The sequence below is a fragment of the Amaranthus tricolor genome, chromosome 13, assembly GCF_026212465.1.
Source record: "Amaranthus tricolor cultivar Red isolate AtriRed21 chromosome 13, ASM2621246v1, whole genome shotgun sequence".
Taxonomy (NCBI): domain Eukaryota; kingdom Viridiplantae; phylum Streptophyta; class Magnoliopsida; order Caryophyllales; family Amaranthaceae; genus Amaranthus; species Amaranthus tricolor.
Window position 1 is genome coordinate 7,781,918 of NC_080059.1, and position 18,465 is coordinate 7,800,382.

The 18,465-nt window shown below is 34.7% G+C and overlaps 2 protein-coding genes and 1 pseudogene across 3 annotated transcripts; all 3 read left to right on the plus strand.

Annotated features, from left to right (window-relative positions):
• The first annotated feature begins 421 nt into the window (after positions 1–421).
• On the plus strand, positions 422–3,547 carry LOC130798770 (cytochrome P450 CYP72A219-like; annotated as a pseudogene).
• LOC130798681 (meiosis-specific protein ASY3) lies at positions 3,234–11,172 on the plus strand. 2 transcript variants are annotated; one of them, XM_057661776.1, is made up of 10 exons: positions 3,234–3,420; positions 3,792–5,296; positions 5,406–5,475; positions 6,088–6,144; positions 6,243–6,306; positions 6,441–6,590; positions 6,664–6,722; positions 8,078–8,212; positions 9,980–10,071; positions 10,719–11,172. In XM_057661776.1, the coding sequence occupies exons 2-10, from the start codon at positions 3,803–3,805 to the stop codon at positions 10,776–10,778; spliced, it is 2,181 nt and encodes a 726-aa protein (XP_057517759.1). In that variant the 5' UTR covers positions 3,234–3,420; positions 3,792–3,802; the 3' UTR covers positions 10,779–11,172. The 2 variants fall into 2 exon arrangements, with proteins under 2 accessions (XP_057517759.1, XP_057517760.1); XM_057661777.1 differs by lacking the exon at positions 6,088–6,144 and having other exon boundaries at positions 10,719–11,171.
• Positions 11,173–12,270: 1,098 nt separating this feature from the next.
• Positions 12,271–18,465, plus strand: LOC130798771 (uncharacterized). Its single transcript, XM_057661867.1, has 6 exons — positions 12,271–12,399; positions 15,087–15,317; positions 15,407–15,690; positions 15,815–16,096; positions 17,541–17,663; positions 18,243–18,465. The coding sequence occupies exons 1-6, from the start codon at positions 12,271–12,273 to the stop codon at positions 18,373–18,375; spliced, it is 1,182 nt and encodes a 393-aa protein (XP_057517850.1). The 3' UTR covers positions 18,376–18,465.

Sequence of the window (18,465 nt, forward strand, 5' to 3'; positions counted from 1 at the left end):
GACCAATTAACTGATACATTTGTTATTGGGGTTGTACATACAACAAGAACTGCATGACTTGCTATATCAAGTTTTATTTAAAAAAAAGATTAAAATAAAATATCTAAAAAAATGTTAAAAAATGTTTCGAACAATTTTATGATTTTTTTTATTATTCATAATTTTTATGTAAATTTTCAAAATTTTTCTATAATTTTAATTTAATTTTCAGTTTATTATTTTGGTGAATTACCTATTATAATAAATCATCAGGTTACTCAAGTTTACTCTAGTCAAATACCCCTTAAAGTTTGAATTAGTAATGGTTAATCAATAGGTTGAATTATTGTATGAAAATGATGAAAAAATTGGATTATTCTAAGTAATTGTTCCTAAAATTTTTTTTTGCATATATTTGCTCCCCTGATGTAACAAATAATATATGGTTGGATATGCTGCAGGAGAAAGTAATTACTTCTTCTGGTTTGGCCCTGTTCCAATGGTACACATCTCACAGCCAGATTTGATCAATGAAGTCTTCACCAGGACTGATGAATTTGTAAAGGCCAATGTGAACCCAATTCTTGATTAGCTTCTTCTTGGTGTTGTTAGCTGTGAAGGAGAAAAATGGGTCAGACATCGTAGGATTATTAATCCCGTCTTCCATGTAGAAAAGTTGAAGGTCAGTTCTTTAATCGAACAGTTGAAGCCTGATGATATGTTATTTACTATAGTATGATCCTTCAGAAGAGAGCTATTTGGGCTACTCGCGGGTAAATTGAGACGATTGAATCTGACATGAAGCTATTTGTGTTTTTCACAGCTGATGCTGCCGGAAATTCATGACAGTTCTGCAGAGATGTTCGACAAATGGGATTTGACAGTAGCTGAAAATGGTTCAGTTGAGATCGATGTGTGGCCTGACTTGATGAAACTCACAGGAGACGTTATCTCTAGAGCAGCATTTGGCAGCAGCTATGAGGAAGGACGACGGGTTTTTGAACTTTTGAAAGAGCAAATACATTTAGCTTTTGTTCTTATGCAATCAATTCATATCCCAGGATTCAGGTGATTCCGATGATCCTGATTCCTGCCCTTAATTCAACAATGTAGTACGATTAATGTTATGTGCTTAGAACAAACTAGTGTTGATGCTTGCGTTCAGCTACCTTCCAACTGCAACAAAAAGGAGGTTTGATAATGTTGAAGATGAAATACATACTCTATTGCGTGCGCTTATCAACAAGAGATACGAGGAAATCAAGGCCAGAGAAGTAGTGAAGCCTTATCTGTTGGCTACACTCTTGCACTCCAATTTAATAGTGATCAAACAAGATGTGGGCAATAACAAAAATCAGCAAGTCGGAATGAGCCTTCAAGAAGTGATTGATGAGTGTAAATTATTCTACTTAGCGGGACAAGAAACGACCTCAATATTATTAGTTTGGACATTGATTTTGTTGAGTAAACACCAAGACTGGCAAGTGCGACTAGAGAAGAAGTCTTGCAGACATTCAGGGATAATGTGCCAGACTTTGAAGGTTTAAGTCATTTAAAGACGGAAAATTCTAAAGTTGAAAACTGTTAAAGGAATTAACTTAACCAAAAGCTTAAGATGATGGTTAAGGCTTCATGATATGTTATACACTCTAACACACCCATTCATACAAGAGCCCTTTGGGCTAGAAGTGTGGATGCAACACAGACCCTTCTCATACCTGGTACTAAATATTCCACTTTAAATGAGGGTAGTTGAGATTCAAACCCGTGGCCTCTTGTCATGCAGTTTTATGATACCATGTCAAGTAACCAATTCAACCAAAAGCTTAAGTTGATGATTGAGATCCCAAGATATGTTATATACTCTGACACGCCCCCTCATACTGAGGTGACCTCTTGTGTCACATTGAAATCTGCTCTGATACTATGTCAAGGAACAAAATCAACCAAAAGTTTAAGCTTATAACTGCGGTCCTAGGATATGTTATGGAGTATACTCTAACAAAAACCCGAAGTTATACTATTACCTAAAAATTGTTAATAGTTTAGTATGTTTAACTGTTTGTTTAGGTAACCATGATACTACATGAAGTTCTTAGACTGTATTCACCAGTATTGCAACTAGCAAGAACCATTTATATAGATACAAATCTAGGCGCCTTTTCGCTTCCGTCAGGTGCAATGATAACATTGGCGATGCATTTTGTTCACCGGGACAAGGAATTGTGGGGTGATGATGCCCACGAATTCAAACCAGAGAGATTCGCGAAAGGAATTTCTAAGGCAACGAAAGGGACTAACGCTTTCTTCCCCTTTGGTTGGGGACCCAGAATATGCATAGGTGAAAAGTTTGGAATGATTGAAGCAAAAACTGCATTATCCATGATTCTAAAGCACTATTCCTTTGAACTTTCAGCATCTTATGTTCATGCACCTGTCAATGTTTTGTTTCTACAATTAATTGCCGATGTAATATAATTCACTTGCGAATTTGCATTTTACATTTGCTGAAAACGACCCAAAAGTAGATCAGAATTTGAGTTTTTCGATTCACAATTCACGATCAGATTAACGAATTATGTGCCACTAATTGCACTACGATGGCAGCTAGAGAGTTTGATCAGGCAGCTAGGTGAATGTTGAGTTGTGATTCTATAATCTTATCATATTGTTGATACGTTGGCAGCCATTAGTCATTTGTTAAATATAATTGTTGGCTATTACTTTGATCAATTGAAAGTATTGACTTATTTGATAACTATTAAAAATGTCTAATAATAATTACTTTTTGGTGTAGAGTAAAAATTGATTGAAGTATAAAAAACCAATAAAAAAGCTACTACAAATAGCTTATTAATTTCGACTTAAAAAGTAAACATTTCAAGTTTTCAACTGACTTAAAAAATTATTGAACAAAAATGCCAACAGCTGGTTTTGGACAAGACGACCTCATAATGAGACCGTCCATTTGGGTCGATCCAATTCGCGCGTTTAACAACCTGGACAATTTTTTCATTTTCTGGCATTTTTCAATTTTGATCTTAAAAGTATTAATTTGGACCTTTAAGGTATCAATTTTCAAAACTAATAACGCCTAGAAAATTAAAATGTTGTTACCCGCGCAAATTAGGCTGATCCGAGGTCTCATGAGACTGTCTCGGTCTAAGTCTTTGTGAAATGCCAAACATCTCATTTAATTTGGGAAAATTGTTTTACAAGTCTTAACTTTTTTTTTTTCATTGGCGGGAATAAAAAGTATAAGCTCAAATTTAAATTGAACTTTCAGGGGTGCAACTCTCATTTGGATCACGTCAGCTCAGAATTCCCAACAAACTTCATTAAATTTACAACAGAATCTGTTTCTCTGTTTGATTTTTCGTCACAGAAATTCGCGATAAATCCCTCGAAGACTACAAATTGATTATCCTGAGTTTGATTAAGGTATAAAATCAATTCTCATGAAGCTTTACTTTTAACTGCATTTTCTATTCAATTTCTGGCATATTTAAGTTTTTCAGTTCGTAGACAGATAAAAATCCGATGTTCAGGAATATGCGATCTCAGTTAGTACTGCCATAGTTACCAATTATACTCTTTTTCTTGTCCTGTTCAAACGATTATCTGTTATTTTGTATGAATGGATTATTTCAAAGTAATTATTAATCCTAAGTCATGACTTTTTCGGATTGATTTTATGTTGGATTTCATAATCAATGGAAGTTGCTTCTTTGATATACTCGCGTTTTTTTCTCTTCGCAATTAGGGTTTGTAATCAGTGATTGTAGAAAGAAATGTAATTCGTTATTTTGCAGGTTGGGATAGGATGAGTTGCTATTTAAGTTCTGGTTGCAATAACCAACGATGCAGTCAATCTCAGAAGGTTTCAATTGGGATAGTTGTTGATTCAGTTGTGAAATCACGTCATGATTTTATCAAGGATGCATCAAATCATAATGCACAGCGAACAGTGAAGGCTTCTACTACTGTGAGTAAGTGTGCAAATGATGTTAAGGAGGGTTCTGTTAGGGTTACCACTGCATCCTTTGGTGCTAAGTTGAAAAGGAAAAACTCTGATCATGTTGTAAACCATGCATCTAGACCAGCTACAAGTAATTTATATATAAAACAATTATTCCCCAATCATGCAATGCCCGAGTTTGATGTTGTCAACAAGACAGAAGGGGACCAAGTTTCTGGGAAGGTAAATAAGAGTGTATTTATGAATGATACAACTCAGAAAATTTCAGCTGCACCCAAACAGAAAGTTGATTGCGACGGCAAAGTAATAGAGGACAGAAGCAAAGAAGCTTTGAGGATGAAGTTGCACGAGCTATTAGGATCTGGTGACAAGAAATTTGGTAATTCAGATACTCCTGAAGTGGATGTGAATGAGATAAGGAAGGAAACTGAAAAGGATGAGATCGATTTCAAGCCTAGGCAGAATTCTGATAGTATCGAGACTGATTCTGAGAATGTAGACCAGATGACTAAAAAACCTGTGACCCGCAATCTTACTAGAAGGAGGGCTACTACAGCTAGGAAGCGGCCAAGAAACTTAAAGTCTAAGTCCTTAACCTGTGGCAAAGAGGGACTTCAAGGGGCTGACGTCTTCTCTTTTGCTGAAAAATCTGCAGTTTCTCCACCTTGTGCTATAAAACGTGTTTGCTCAATAGTTGAGAAAAATGACCATAAAAGAAGTTGTGGTATCAAACCAAGGTACAAATTGTCTCCTGTAAAAGACTTGAGAAATATCCAGCCTAAGATAAATGGGGTTGAAAAGGCAAACGCAGTTGAGGATTCACCATTAAGTTGTGGTGGTGTGAAATCTCCTAAGAATACTCGTCTTGATGAGGGTCTTGAACCTGATGCTGCAGTGCAGAACTTATCTTTTGGCCACTTCCCTGTAGCCAAAGAGAAAGTTCAGTCTCCCTCTCCAACATCACAGGAAAAGTCAGAGCATCTTGAACCCGTTGGTGATCAATCTCCAGTGCACCAAGTTGATAATTTGAACCAATGTCTAGTGCACAATGTTGAGGATTTGAACAAATCTCCAGTGCACCATGTAGATACTTTGAAGCAGTCGTCAGTGCATAATGTTGATGATTTGAACCAATCTCCAGTGCACCATGTTGATGTTATAAATAGTCAAAGGTTTAAAATGAAGAAAACTGCACTGGATTCTCCTATGGGATCCTATCCACTGACAAATGATAAGAGGGGTTTTCAAGGATCTGTGCAACAAGAGGGAGGAGCAGGTTCTAAAGCTAAATGTTATACTCCTAGTACATCATCAGAGAAGGAGATTTCTGAATATTCTGTAAGAACACAATATATGATTCTGTCTAAGCTGTTCCTTCTTCACTGCCTCTCTTTCATGCATGCATCAATCACTTATCATCATAGATCCTTTTCTGGTGAATTTTCAGGATCATGCGGATAAGCTTGAAGATTCCCCAGCCAGTACCCTAAAGTCATCCTCAGAAGAAAATGATGCAGGTAATGGTTTGTTAACCCCAATGGAAAGAGAGCTTGATTGCACTGAGAATGTTTCATCTGCCAAGAAAAGTGGACCCTCTTTCTTGTATTTTGCTTTCAATTGCTTTATATATTAGGCAAACCGTAAATGTGTGCTAATCGAAGAGGATACAAGATGCTGCTTGAATCATAAAGCCCAGTATTTTGTGCTAAACAAATCAGACAAAATTGCTCGTACTCCATTTTTTCTTTTAGCTCTATGTACAATGGCACTTCCGTTCAAATATGTAATGCTAAAACCAGGAAAACTAGCATCGATCTTAGTTGGAGTGATGTTACTTGTTTTTAAAACTAGTAATAGTAAGCTCACTGGACAGTGAACATTAGATGTCTATTCCACGTTTTTTCACATACTGCAAGTTTGATCCTAAATTATGGGGTTTTCTACTTTTCTTGGAGAAACTTTATTTCCTTAGGGAATCTGAGGTTTTATTGTTGCTATTGGTGAATGCGAGTTCAGTTGTTTCGTAGGTTGGGTTCTGCACTGAATAAAATCTATATGTTTTTATTGCTATGTATATGCATTCTTCATATCCAAATATCTGTTTATTAAAGCTGAACATCCTTGGGCAGCCTCTCCAGAAGTAGACGATGTTCACACATCTCCAGAGAGCAGATTGACTCCTAAATGTAACTCATTGATTTTGAATGTGCTTTTGTGTCCCTATGATTCTAGTAGGATTAAACTTTTGGGCTTTGGTAATGATACTTTTTCTCTAATTTACCAGTGAGTGCAGATGTTGATGATGATTTGATGTGCTATGAAGAAAGTCAAGATGATGGAATGGCAAGGTTATGATTTTCTTATTATCTTCTCATTCTCAACTAGAGAAAAAGAAGTTGTTTACTAATTATAGAATTCTATTTATCCTGATCAATAAGACTGCACTTTTGTATTGATGTTAATTTTCATGGTGATTTTTCAGAATGGTTTCTTTATTGGGTCTGGCTTTAGAAAAAATTAAGAACAAAGTGATTTCTCTCACAAACAAAAAATGTTCAGAAATTCTGGTGTCTGCTGCTGTAGAAATACAGTTACAGCTACAAGGTGTTGAGTCTCAGATTCAGACTGATTTGTGGGTATTCTCAACCTGTTAACTTGATTATCACACATGTTTGTATCTTTGATTTCAGTTTTCTTTGTTTCAGAGGGAAACTGACTGACATCAAGACATCCAAAAGAAAACATTTGGAGACAAGGTTTCAAGGTGACGTTTCCTTTGATAAGAGATGTCAATTAGCTCATTAACTTAATATTGTTTGAGACTATAACTTCATGAATTGCAAATTATTTTGCAATGATCAGTTTTCAATGATTGAACGTATAAATGTTTAACTTTGCAATTTAATGAGAAAATAGCATATAAAGCGTTAAATCAGGACAAATGTTGTGAAGTCAATGGAATAGAATAACAATGTTTCAAATGTTATTTTAAATGCACTACTTAGGTAGTGGATAGGTGCAACACTTTGGTCCAGTAGAAATGAACATTTGGTTGTCAAACTAACTTCCAATTGCAGATATATATTCTTGTGAATTGGATGACTAGAAAATTTGTATGAAAATTTTGTTTTGTGCTACTTCATTGGAAACATACATGTGTGTGAAGCAATGGTAGTCATGTAGCATCTAGCATTGTATTTCCTTAGCATTTTTGTCTCTTGGGGGTGAATAGCCTGTTCTGGATCAAAATTTAGGAATTTGATGGAAAAAGCTATATACATTAAATAGAAAATTACTGTTTAATTAGATTGAGTTTTCATTGTCTGAAACTGAGATCCTTAATTGATTCCAATTTCAGAATGCTTGATTTGGCGGTCATTTAGTTTTCAGGCTGCTCATCATTTGATTTTTAAAAATTGTATCTTCATTCTCTTATTTGGTTATTTGTTGGCTGTGCATCTAACTTGATTGCTAATATATTGTTATATATTCTATAAATATGTTTTCCATTCCATGAACAGCTTTTTGTTGTATGATGGAAATAATGCCTCTATTATGAATTTGGTGGTCCACACTTCACAACTCTTTTTTGTCCTTATACTAGCTAATGTTTCTTTTAGGATGCTACTTTTACTTAGTGAATTTTTCTCAAATGAACAATAATATTGAATTCTATGGTTTTCTTTCATTAGTCCAGAGGCATTTGGGTGGGTTACACCTCTCATTCAATGCCCACATGTTCAGTTGTATGTAATATTCTAGGAATCCTTGCATGTCCCCTTCGTGGATTTATTTTGTTATGTAGTTTCTGCCTATTTTGAACTTTAATTATCTGTATTTTTTATTTATTGATACGATGGTCCACCACCACCAGACTTCTGTTTATAATAAAGTGAACTTCTAATGCTATGTTACAAATTATTGATGCTTCTGCGTCAAGAAAAATGCTGTCCCAATTTCCTATCTACTTATAGAGATGATCTTCCTAGTTCTCATAACTAGCTATGTTATAGCCGCAGAAATATAAAACCCTATTGGCGTTTTAAAATACTTGGTTAAGTAGTCATTGTCTATCCTTGCGTGCGTCCTGGCATGTCTGACTAGTATTCTGTAAAGCAGAACAAAAGGATCACTTGAATGCTATGCATAAAAAGTTCAAGGAAGATATCTGCCAGTACCTTAAAGATTGTAAAGGTGCAATGGAAGGGATGGAAGAATACCATTTAGAGCTACAAGGAGCTATTGAAAAGCAAAGTATGACAAATCTTATCATATTGTTCTAATAGTTTTATTCCATTTACATAGAACTTATTGCATCAGTTGAGCTTGCTTTTAGTATAACTGTTACTTCGTTATCATATAATCTTGGTTGGATGTCAGGTGTTTCTAATTGATTCATTGATTGTGGAACTCCTTATGTTGACAATGTTGGAATATCTACTGTGTTTGAAATAGGTTACAATTTTGAAAATTATACAGCATAAACCCATTAAGTTTGGTTTCCAGTCGTAGACAATGACTGAGGAGGTCATGGATTCATGGTGTGTGCTTCTTATAACCCGAATTCGCTGACCGAAAGAGTGGTGCTTTTAGGATTATGGATACATGTGAAATGATTGAGCTTCTGAACTTTTGTGATGTTACTTACTTGCTCACAGGGCATGAGGCGGACAGCCCCACAAGATTTCAATCCTACTTTTACATTAGTTATCCACTTGATCTTGTGTTTAGTGTCTTGGTCTTATAGGAGTATGCTTCAAAGCAGTTTTTCACCTAGCAGAAACCATAGGAGCAGTGTGCAATGTGCATACACAACTGTGCGAATGGATTTGGAAATGATTGAAGTGGCCAATTAACCACGAATACTGTGTTGCTTCTCTGCTTCTCTCCTTTGCCCCTTAGCAATTCTCTCTTCAATATCATCCGATGCAACTTCTTTACCCTCTGATAAATCTGTTCAACATCATCTAATTCTGTGCATCTAAGAATAACTTGATCAATATTCAACATATGATATTTTAAACTTCAAGTAGCACAATTTTCCTCTGATTTTTCATCAATCTGTCAATCATCCTTTTTTCACGAACACTGTGATACCATCTCAACCGCCATTAGGATTAACCGTTGGATAAAAGTGTACTTATTCTGCCTCCCTTGAAAATTTGTGCAAGGCCCATTAGATTCTCCTTGAAATTTTAGTGCAAGATCTGTTTCAGCTCATCACCTTCAATTTTATGTTTCCAAGAAATAAAAAAATTTCTGTTATAATTAGATTACATTGTGTTCTCTTTACTTCTGGCAAACACATAAATTTTGCAGTGGAGAGAGATATGACAGCGTCAGAACCTCTCTAGATTGATGTCTCTTGCATAACAAGGAGTCAGAAGCCTCTCTAGATTGATATCAGGTTCAGGTTGCATAGGTCTAGTTGAAAATGCCAACTTCTACGATTAGGGAGGGAATAGGGATGCTTTAGGAGTCTTTTATGTTTTCCACTATTGGTGTATCCTACACGGACACTAAGTGAAAGGACTACTATAAATTGTGGAGAGCCTCAAAATAGCTTTGCATTCTCAAGTTGAAAACATATTAAGTTGCATTTTCCAACCACAGAAAAAAAAAACTGATTTTCATTAGCTCATCAATGGTTAACTTGTTGCATCTTTCTATTGTAATTCAAATAGCTCTTCTATATACAGTTAGTAGTTAAGGTTAATTAAAATTATTTTGCAACTAAGACATTTTTGCATATACACAACTGAAAAAAGGCCATGAAATCGAGTTTTATCTTCTGATTCATCTGATTGGAATTTTGAAGTTCATATTTTGTCTCCGTTGAGTGTTGAGCAATGCGCAATGGCCTTAGGTTAGGTGGTAAACTTAACATGAAAAATTATGCTTGTGGATTTTCACTCCTACATTACATTTACATATTACCATGATGAATTTAGAATAGGTTTTATTGGCACTATGTTAGATACTTTGTTGTACTCTGATGTCGAAAACTGATTTTTTTGCCAGAAAAATTACATAAGAAACTTCTTTTGCAAACGGAAGCAACAGTTGAAGCACAACTCAGTGATGCAGAACGACAGATGAAGTTTGTACGTAAGGTAAGCCTAGATGACGTTACCGTATACTCCGTTCATCTGAAAATTTCCTATACTATGTTAGGACGCCCACTCATATTCTCCTGACTCTGTAATGGTTTGTGATTTGATTAATGTCTTCACTAAGATTAACTGTTGCTGAGTTAATGGGAATGATCCAACTATAATTTTGACTGAACTTATGAGATAATGATTTTTGTTACAGAATCACGAAAATGTCTGGTCTTAATACACTTTGCATCCAAAGTCTACCTTTTTCCTTGGCTTTTTTGTTGGCTTTTGGTTTGTTAACCGACTATTAAGCCAAAACCAAAAAGCTACTAGAACCAGCTTTTTCATTAGCGTTTACCTTTTTATCCTATTTTTTTCTCTGATTAGCCAACAATCAATAACTAATTTTTACCAAATACATCTATAACAAATCACTTAAACAGCTGGCTTATCAGCCATTTGCTAACAGCTTCATCCAATAGCCATTTGCTAAACAAACAAACTTCTCATTTGGAACACTCTAAGTTTAGCTCGAAACTTGTAGTTGACTCTAACTTGAGTTCTTAGATTTAACATTCCGTTGCATACTTTCTGAATTACTGTATGAATGCATTCTTTCTAAATCCTTCAAACATAATCAATATCGTCATTTGTTGCAGTTGGGAAAACAGAAGATGCAGCAGTTGCAAGTCGTTATTGCAGAATGTCTGAACGGCTAAATCACCTATTAATCAGTGAAAGTATATATTCTGTAGAATGGCCGACCATTTTCCTCGTGTTGGGGCATCGTGTAATACGCTTATCTGTGAACTCTGACAATACATGTGGGTCGGACTTCCACCGAACATTTTGTAATCAGTAAAGGAGGGAGTTTCTGAGTCTAAGCCAATTGCAACCTTCTGCTGAAGGATAATATAGCCATATAGCCATATAGGAAGTACTATTGAGTATTGAACATTATTTAGTGGTAGAATGTTGTTTCATTAAAGATTCAAGTATATTAAGATGAGACCTTGGTGAAGGCTTTTTCACTATACTATTATAGGAGAAGGTATAATCTTTACATAGTCTATCTATGTCTACTAACACATCGTTAGTTATTTGTAGAAAGAAAATCACAATTCACAAATTTTATTGAAAACTCATGCTTTAAAAGAAGGGAAATTTGAAAATAAAATGCTCACTATTGGATAACCCAATTTCATTTATTTAGGAAATCTCATCTTTTAACTTTCTCTTCTTTTAAAAGTCTAATGGACTTTTAACATGTGCAATATGTCTCCTTTTATTAATATTATGAATTTTGTTTAGAATTTTTATTTTAAAAAAGTGAAATAATTTTTAACTGTATTAAATCAAAACAAAAATAATTTCAGAAGTTAAAAATTAGAAAGTACTTCCTCTATTGTCTTGAATTAAAAGATATAATTTTTTTAAATTTTAGTTGAAGAATAAGATAAAGAAGTAAAAGAAAAAAAATATATGGATGAGTACTAATATAAATTTCATAATATAATCAACATTTTACATCCTCTCTCTTAGCTCTTGTCTTATGCTTCGTCCCTATGTGTGATTGGTCATGATCGAGTTCAACTAGACCCCTGGCAAAACAAAAAAAGAGGCCCCCTTTAATAAAAGAAATTCTTGAATGAAATTTTATACAGAATTAGTATGTTATTTAGAAAAGAAATTTATTTACATATATCTATTTCCATATAATATTACATACTTCTACAATATAAGAACATTCATTCACATCATTATACGAGTTTACTATAAATTAACTTGACATTATTTTCTCCTTAAATATTTACCTCCAATACAAACAATAAAATTGATTTTATAATAAAGATGACCAATGACATAGCGCACATGCGGGTCATGCTTGTATAATACTTGAATAAGGGCCATCCATCCCCACACAAGGATATCAGCTCGTCGACCGTTTCACCGTAAGATGAACCTATATAATTAGAAAATTTCTCTAATTGATCAATTTAAAATTATAGACGGTCACTTTAATAAACTAAACATACATAAATCAGCCTAATAAAAATAGTCTCACGATAAAATTATCTCATTTAATAACGTGTGCAAGGAAATGCATGAAAAATGTGAGTTAAATATGAGGCTTGTTTTGAGCGAAGATCATGTCATGCATGACATGAAGTCACATTATGGCCCGTTGAGACTCAGCATGAAGATGCCCCAATGGAGGCTGTTATCAAGGATCGGAGAGGCTCTGTGCTAGGGAGGGGCTCTATACTTAAAATGTACTTCTTTCCTGGGCAGAGAACTTCTAGCCATATACAAATACATGGTGCGCCTCATGTTTACAAGGTATAGTGGTTGGTTGCCTTCATTAGTTTGCCTTCTTACCTTCTTTTGTTTCCTTGATCGGATAGGGAAACTATTCTGGAGAGATAGGAATGCTCAGGGACCTGAGAGATAGGATTTAATTGAGTTCAATTTAATAATTTTTTGCTTTGCTGATATTGTTGGTGAATATGGATAAGAGGGACTTATGCTTTTTTAGGGTATATAATATATATAGTTTCAAATGTGAATTACTCTTTCATATTTTTTTGGGAGTTGGATAGAATACATATAAGTATGTGCCTTCTTTCTGGTACTTGTGAGTTTGTGATTGATAATAGGATTTTGGAAGTTCTTTTCCCTTTGAATTTCTTTTATGCTATAACCTTTAAAATGCTGAGAAAGGGGGGTTTTAAGGATTCTGTAGTTGCTGTTCCTCTTTAAGGCTTTTTGTGAGGTTCCTTTATGCAATTGTTTTTGGATCACATGTAGGTTAGTGCGTAGAAGTTTGTACCATTCATTTTAAACCAAACATATTATGGGTATTATGATCAAATCAAGTGAACTTACGGCCCGTTTAGTAGGTAGTATTAAACAGTGGTAATGGGAATAAAACTAGTGTAATTTTGGTTGAAAATTCTCTTGGTTACCTTGATGGCTATACTTGTCCAACTTCAATCATCTAATTTTCTTCATAAAACTCAATCTAACGCATTACCAATGGGAGAAGTGGTATTAGGGGTAATGGAAATTTGTAAAAAAATATTTTTTTATGATCAAAGTTTCATCACTATGAGAATGACATGGAACTTTTGATGAAATTTTACACTATAAATCATTCGCATTACCAATATTTAGTACCACTAACCAAACGGACCGTTAAATAGTAATATTTTAAATAAATATAATAGGTGCTCCTACTTTAATTACAAGGTAAGGGAAAAGGACTTGTACATGTTTTTTTTATTGATCTAGAGAAGGCATATGAAAAAATGTTAGGGGAAGTATATCTATATTGTTCTTGAAAGATAGCCATGTTAGTATATCTATATAGCTTTGAAATGTGCGAGGAAGTACAAACCAATGTTGCAACACGTGTAAGAGTCACCGAAGATTTTCCCAATCATATACATTAAGTTTCTTTTTTCAATCCCTATCCTAGTTTTGTCGTTGTCCTAAATGAGATAGCAAGGCCTATCGATGGAAATGTTCTTTAGTGCATGTTATTCAATGAGGAATAGAGATATGGTTAATGCTAAAACAAAGATATGAAGGCAGATATTAGAATTGAAAGGGTTTAAACTGCGTCGAAGTAATCTCGTTTTTTATGAAGAATTATAGTAAAGGTGTTCTAAAGTTGGATGTGAATGAGCTCGTTCCAAGCGAGTGTTTCAGGTGGCTCAAATGGAAAGTAGCAATCAGAGTATTATCATGTTGAAGGGAAAGTTCTACCCACTAGTATATGGGTCAAAACTCAAATGTTGGGCTTTAAGAAGAGACCGTTGTGGAATAATCCAAGAAGCAAAGATGCATATGTTAAGAAGAATGAGTGAATGATAGAATTTGAAATGAAGACATAAGACATGTTTTTGGAATCAAGATATTGAAGACAAATTGAGAAAAACCATTTATGTTGGTTTTATCATGTGCCCAGAAGACTGAAAAATGTAGCAATATGAAAGTGGAAAGTTGGAACTTTGAGGAGCTTAGAAGAGGAAGAGGTAGACCAAAAATGGCAATATGAGTGAAGACTGAAGAATGACATAATACTTTGGATTGGTAGAGCATATGACAATAGATAAGAATTCTAGGGAAGAGAATATTTGTGGATGATTATTGGAATTGATTTTCTTAGTTGTAGATTAATATTTAAGATAAGCCGAATAAAGTATAATCTTTGTTAGCAACTATCACTTGTGTTGATTTGTATTAATTCATTTAGTCGACCCCATACTCTATGGTTAAGCCTTTGGGCCTTTGACATTGTTGTTATAGTATACGGTTTCGATCACGGTCGTGAAAATGGTCGCAAAATGGCTTTCGCAAATAATGCAGATGCTCAGAGACTCTGTCGGCCTATATTTGGGTTGGTGTAAGCTCAAAAACCTTTAAAACACATTATTCAAGAGATCTTTTGTGCTATGCGCCTATTTCGTTTTATATCCACCTTGTAAAATTTATATTTATTTCTACATTGTATTCATTGACGGACCTACTTTATCATCATAATATTAAGATTACAATATATAAATGTTCAAAAAAGGTAAAAGCAGATGCTCTACTTTCTTTGATTCACAAATATTCTTGCAACTATCCCAAAGATAGTATAAGTGTAAATATTTTCATTTTAATCCTAATTATGGATTAATCTAGAATATCCCATGCCCCCTATGAAAGGTGTCTTCTCAAAATGTTTTATTGATCTGAGAAAACCTAATTAGTAATTAGTTGTTCAAATATTGTCATGTTTTAGTCAGCTGAGTAGGGAAGTAGAAAGAGTAAAGGAGAGGTAATAATAGCAAAACAAAATATAAAACCATTAAGACAAGTTTTCAGGAATAAAGTGCCCTTTAATAGGAGTATTATTCTGGGAAAACCAGAAATGTTTGGGGGTTTTTTGTAATCTAATACTTATAATTTTTGCTTGTAGTTTTTGCTTAATACTTATCACTTGTTGAATTCTCATCTTCTGTATTCATTCCCATTTTTAGGTAGAAGGTTACCCTGTCTACAGCATGGCCACACTGACACCTAATATCACTGGAGCCAAAGAGATGTTATCATTCTTGGGTGCCAGGGGATCAGTAAATGGTGGAAAAAAGATTATAATTACTGATCTGAGAGAGGAAGCTGTGGTTTACATCAATGGTACACCTTTTGTTCTCCGGGAACTGAGCAAAGCTGTCGATACACTGAAGCATGTGGGGATTACTGGTCCAATGGTTTGTTACTAAACTACTAGTGTATTATTAGCAAAGTTGAAACCTTTAGAAAATGAAATTAACAGATTGTTCTCTTGTTAATTATGAAGGTGGAACATATGGAGGAACGACTAAAAGAGGATATTATATCAGAGGTTACTCAGACTGGTGGACAAATGCTTTTGCATCGTGAAGAGTACAGTCCTACGCTGCATCAATCTAGTATTGTTGGATACTGGGAGAATATTTTTACAGAAGATGTCAAGACTCCTGCAGAAGTTTACAAAGCACTAAGAGATGAAGTCTATGATGTAGAATACAGGCGAATACCTTTAATGAGAGAGAGAGAAGCTTTATCATCTGATGTTGACGCTATTCAGTATTGTAAAGACGAGTAAGTAATCCTGGCTGCTGTTTATTCTTCTTGTCGAGGTTGGCAATGGAGGAAACCACTTACTGGTGTTGGAAATTGTTTACGTTTGACATCTTTCCTTAAACAGTTGTCATTGCTATTGCAGGTCTGCAGGATGCTATTTATTTGTGTCCCATACAGGATTTGGGGGAGTGGCTTATGCTATGGCAATTATTTGTGCAAGACTATATGCTGAGGGAAATGTCCAACATGAAGTTCCCTCATCTGCTGTCTCAGCATCTCCACTTTCAGTACCTGATGACATGTCATGTTGGGCTTCTGATGAAGTGGCACTCAAACTGGGTGACTATCGGGATATACTAAGCTTAATAAGAGTCCTTGCTCAAGGACCCAAGAGCAAAGCAGACACCGACAATATCATAGAAAGGTAAGAATATATGGCAATGAGTGAAAGTAGAGCCAAATGCTTCATTTGGTGCTGGGCTTGTCTTTTCTTGATTTTGTGGATATCGTTTGCATGATTCCTAAATAGTGTGATGCTTTTGTGTTAGCTCTCTTACATGGGACTCATACTGTTGTTGAGTTCTTGGCTAATTGCTAGGAGTGGAAATATTTTACAGTAAAGGAACCTAAAAGTCATCCATATTTGAAGAAAAAGAAGAGCGTCAAATTACCTTTATATCATGAATGATAATTCAAAATCATTACTCAACCCTGCAAAAAAGTTTAGCTGAAAGTGGACCATAAAAATTTTCCTGGTTCCTCTTCAATCAAAGTACCAACTTAATAGCAAATATTTATAAAATAAAATTTATCACAAAACTTTATACATCTTTTATCTTCCCTATGGTACAACATTATAACAATTTTCACTTGTCAATAAGTTAATGGTTTCTAACGATGAAAAAAGAAAAAATTTTATTGGTTTGGCATTCACAGCTGTAATTTTCTTATTGAACAATCGGATTTGGTGTGGATTCTTCTTACCTTTCATGTTTCTTATTGCCATTAAAAGTTTGTTGGTTCTTGAGCTTTGCTTGAGAGGAACAAAAGAGAAATGAATTTGTTAGATCAGCATATACGCAAGTACTAGCTGTTCTGTGGAGGTCAATCAATGCACTTTACTTGTTTTTTGGTTTTGGAATTGCTGGAGTTAAAGAATGCTATTTCTATAATCTGGCATGGAGACTATCTTTGGGAATAGATTTAGAGATAATATGGATGTTATAGCCTTGTTTTCAGTTTATTATACGATCATGTGACAAGATTATATTAGCCATAATTGGATGATAAGGTTTCGGTATCTATTTTGCTGTCCTTTTTTTTGGCAAATAGGTTGGTGAGAAAGGGTAGAATATTATGAATTGTGATTTAGTATCTATCCACATATTCTTGTGGTATTTCATGATCCTGATCTTCACAACAACAACAATAACAATGTCAGAGCCTTATTCCCAATAGATTGGGGTCAGCTACATGAACTAATATATCAGTTTCAATTGTCGTTCACATGTATTTTTCTTCTTCATTCATTCTAATTTCCTACCATCTCCATTTGTATGCCTAGTTCATTCATATCCTTTTCCAAACTCATGTTCTCCAAGTCATCTATGGTCTTCCTCGCCCTATTTGTTGTTATTGTGTCATTTGGGGGTTGAGTTTGTGTAAGACCTCTATTTGTGTTTGTAAATTTTTGTTATGAAATAATGGAATTTTTCCTTTACGTAAAGGACAAAGAGTCATTCATTCGTTGTTTCGGATTTAACAAAGAGTCATTCATTCATTGTTTCGGATTTAACATACTTTAATGGACTGCAATTTCTTTCATTGGATCCTTCATCATTAATTCTTTGTTGGTTTTGTCTTCAAAGATGTGTGGGAGCTGGACATATACGTGAAGACATTGTTTACTATACTAAGGAACTGAAGCAAGGCTGTGATGGCAATGAGGAACATGAGGCATACCTGATTGATATGGGTATAAAGGCATTGAGGTTAGACTAATGAGCACCATTATTTGCAGATATAAGTATTATATGCCTATTTACGTTTATCCTTTCCGTTCTTAATCATTGCGACAAATAAAAAATTAAATTATTGAAGGAATTACCTTTTATCATATCTAGTTTTGCACGACATTTTCTTTCTGTTTTCTATTTCCTTTTTCCATCTATGGACGTCTTCAAACAAATCCACCAGGAATTACCTTACCAAATATTCCTGAACAGAATTTATTTGGCTCACAGAATCAGTTGCTAAACCATTGGCATTTGGATTGTAATCTTGAGTAGTCTTTATCGCAACATCGGGAATGATTTTCGATATAGATTGTTTCTGATTATCCGATTAGCTGATCGCTGTTGGTCATCAGAAGTAGTGGACAAGGAGAGAACTAAGCATCATGCACGGCTGGTGAGGGGCTTGTTGCGATGGTAACCTTTTCCCGGGTGTATGTGAAAAAAAGTGACGCACTCATCCTACAACCTACACTTGTACATTTTTTTGTATACCTTTTTCAATCTGATTTACTTCCCTAATTACTTCTGAATAATTTTACCTGATTAAATCTGCAGGAGGTATTTCTTCCTGATAACATTTAGGTCTTACTTATACTGTGCTTCTGCGGCTGACACTACATTCTCGTCATGGATGGATGCTCGTCCTGAACTTGGCTATCTTTGCAATCACCTCAGAATCGATAAATGATTACCATTTTAGAATATTAGTATTCTTTTTTATTCTGGGTTTATAACTTTACCTTCATCCTTGGGTGAATAATTGTACATAGTTTTCTTC

Excerpts from the sequence above, each read along its gene's own strand:
- LOC130798771 (XM_057661867.1), top strand. The coding sequence starts at position 12,271 with ATGGAGGCTGTTATCAAGGATCGGAGAGGCTCTGTGCTAGGGAGGGGC. Across the intron at positions 15,318-15,406 it reads TGGGGATTACTGGTCCAATG|GTGGAACATATGGAGGAACG; the intron begins GTTTGTTACTAA and ends TTAATTATGAAG. Across the intron at positions 17,664-18,242 it reads ATGGGTATAAAGGCATTGAG|GAGGTATTTCTTCCTGATAA; the intron begins GTTAGACTAATG and ends TTAAATCTGCAG.
- LOC130798681 (XM_057661776.1), top strand. The coding sequence starts at position 3,803 with ATGAGTTGCTATTTAAGTTCTGGTTGCAATAACCAACGATGCAGTCAA. Across the intron at positions 6,307-6,440 it reads CAAGATGATGGAATGGCAAG|AATGGTTTCTTTATTGGGTC; the intron begins GTTATGATTTTC and ends GTGATTTTTCAG. Across the intron at positions 8,213-9,979 it reads AGGAGCTATTGAAAAGCAAA|AAAAATTACATAAGAAACTT; the intron begins GTATGACAAATC and ends TTTTTTTGCCAG.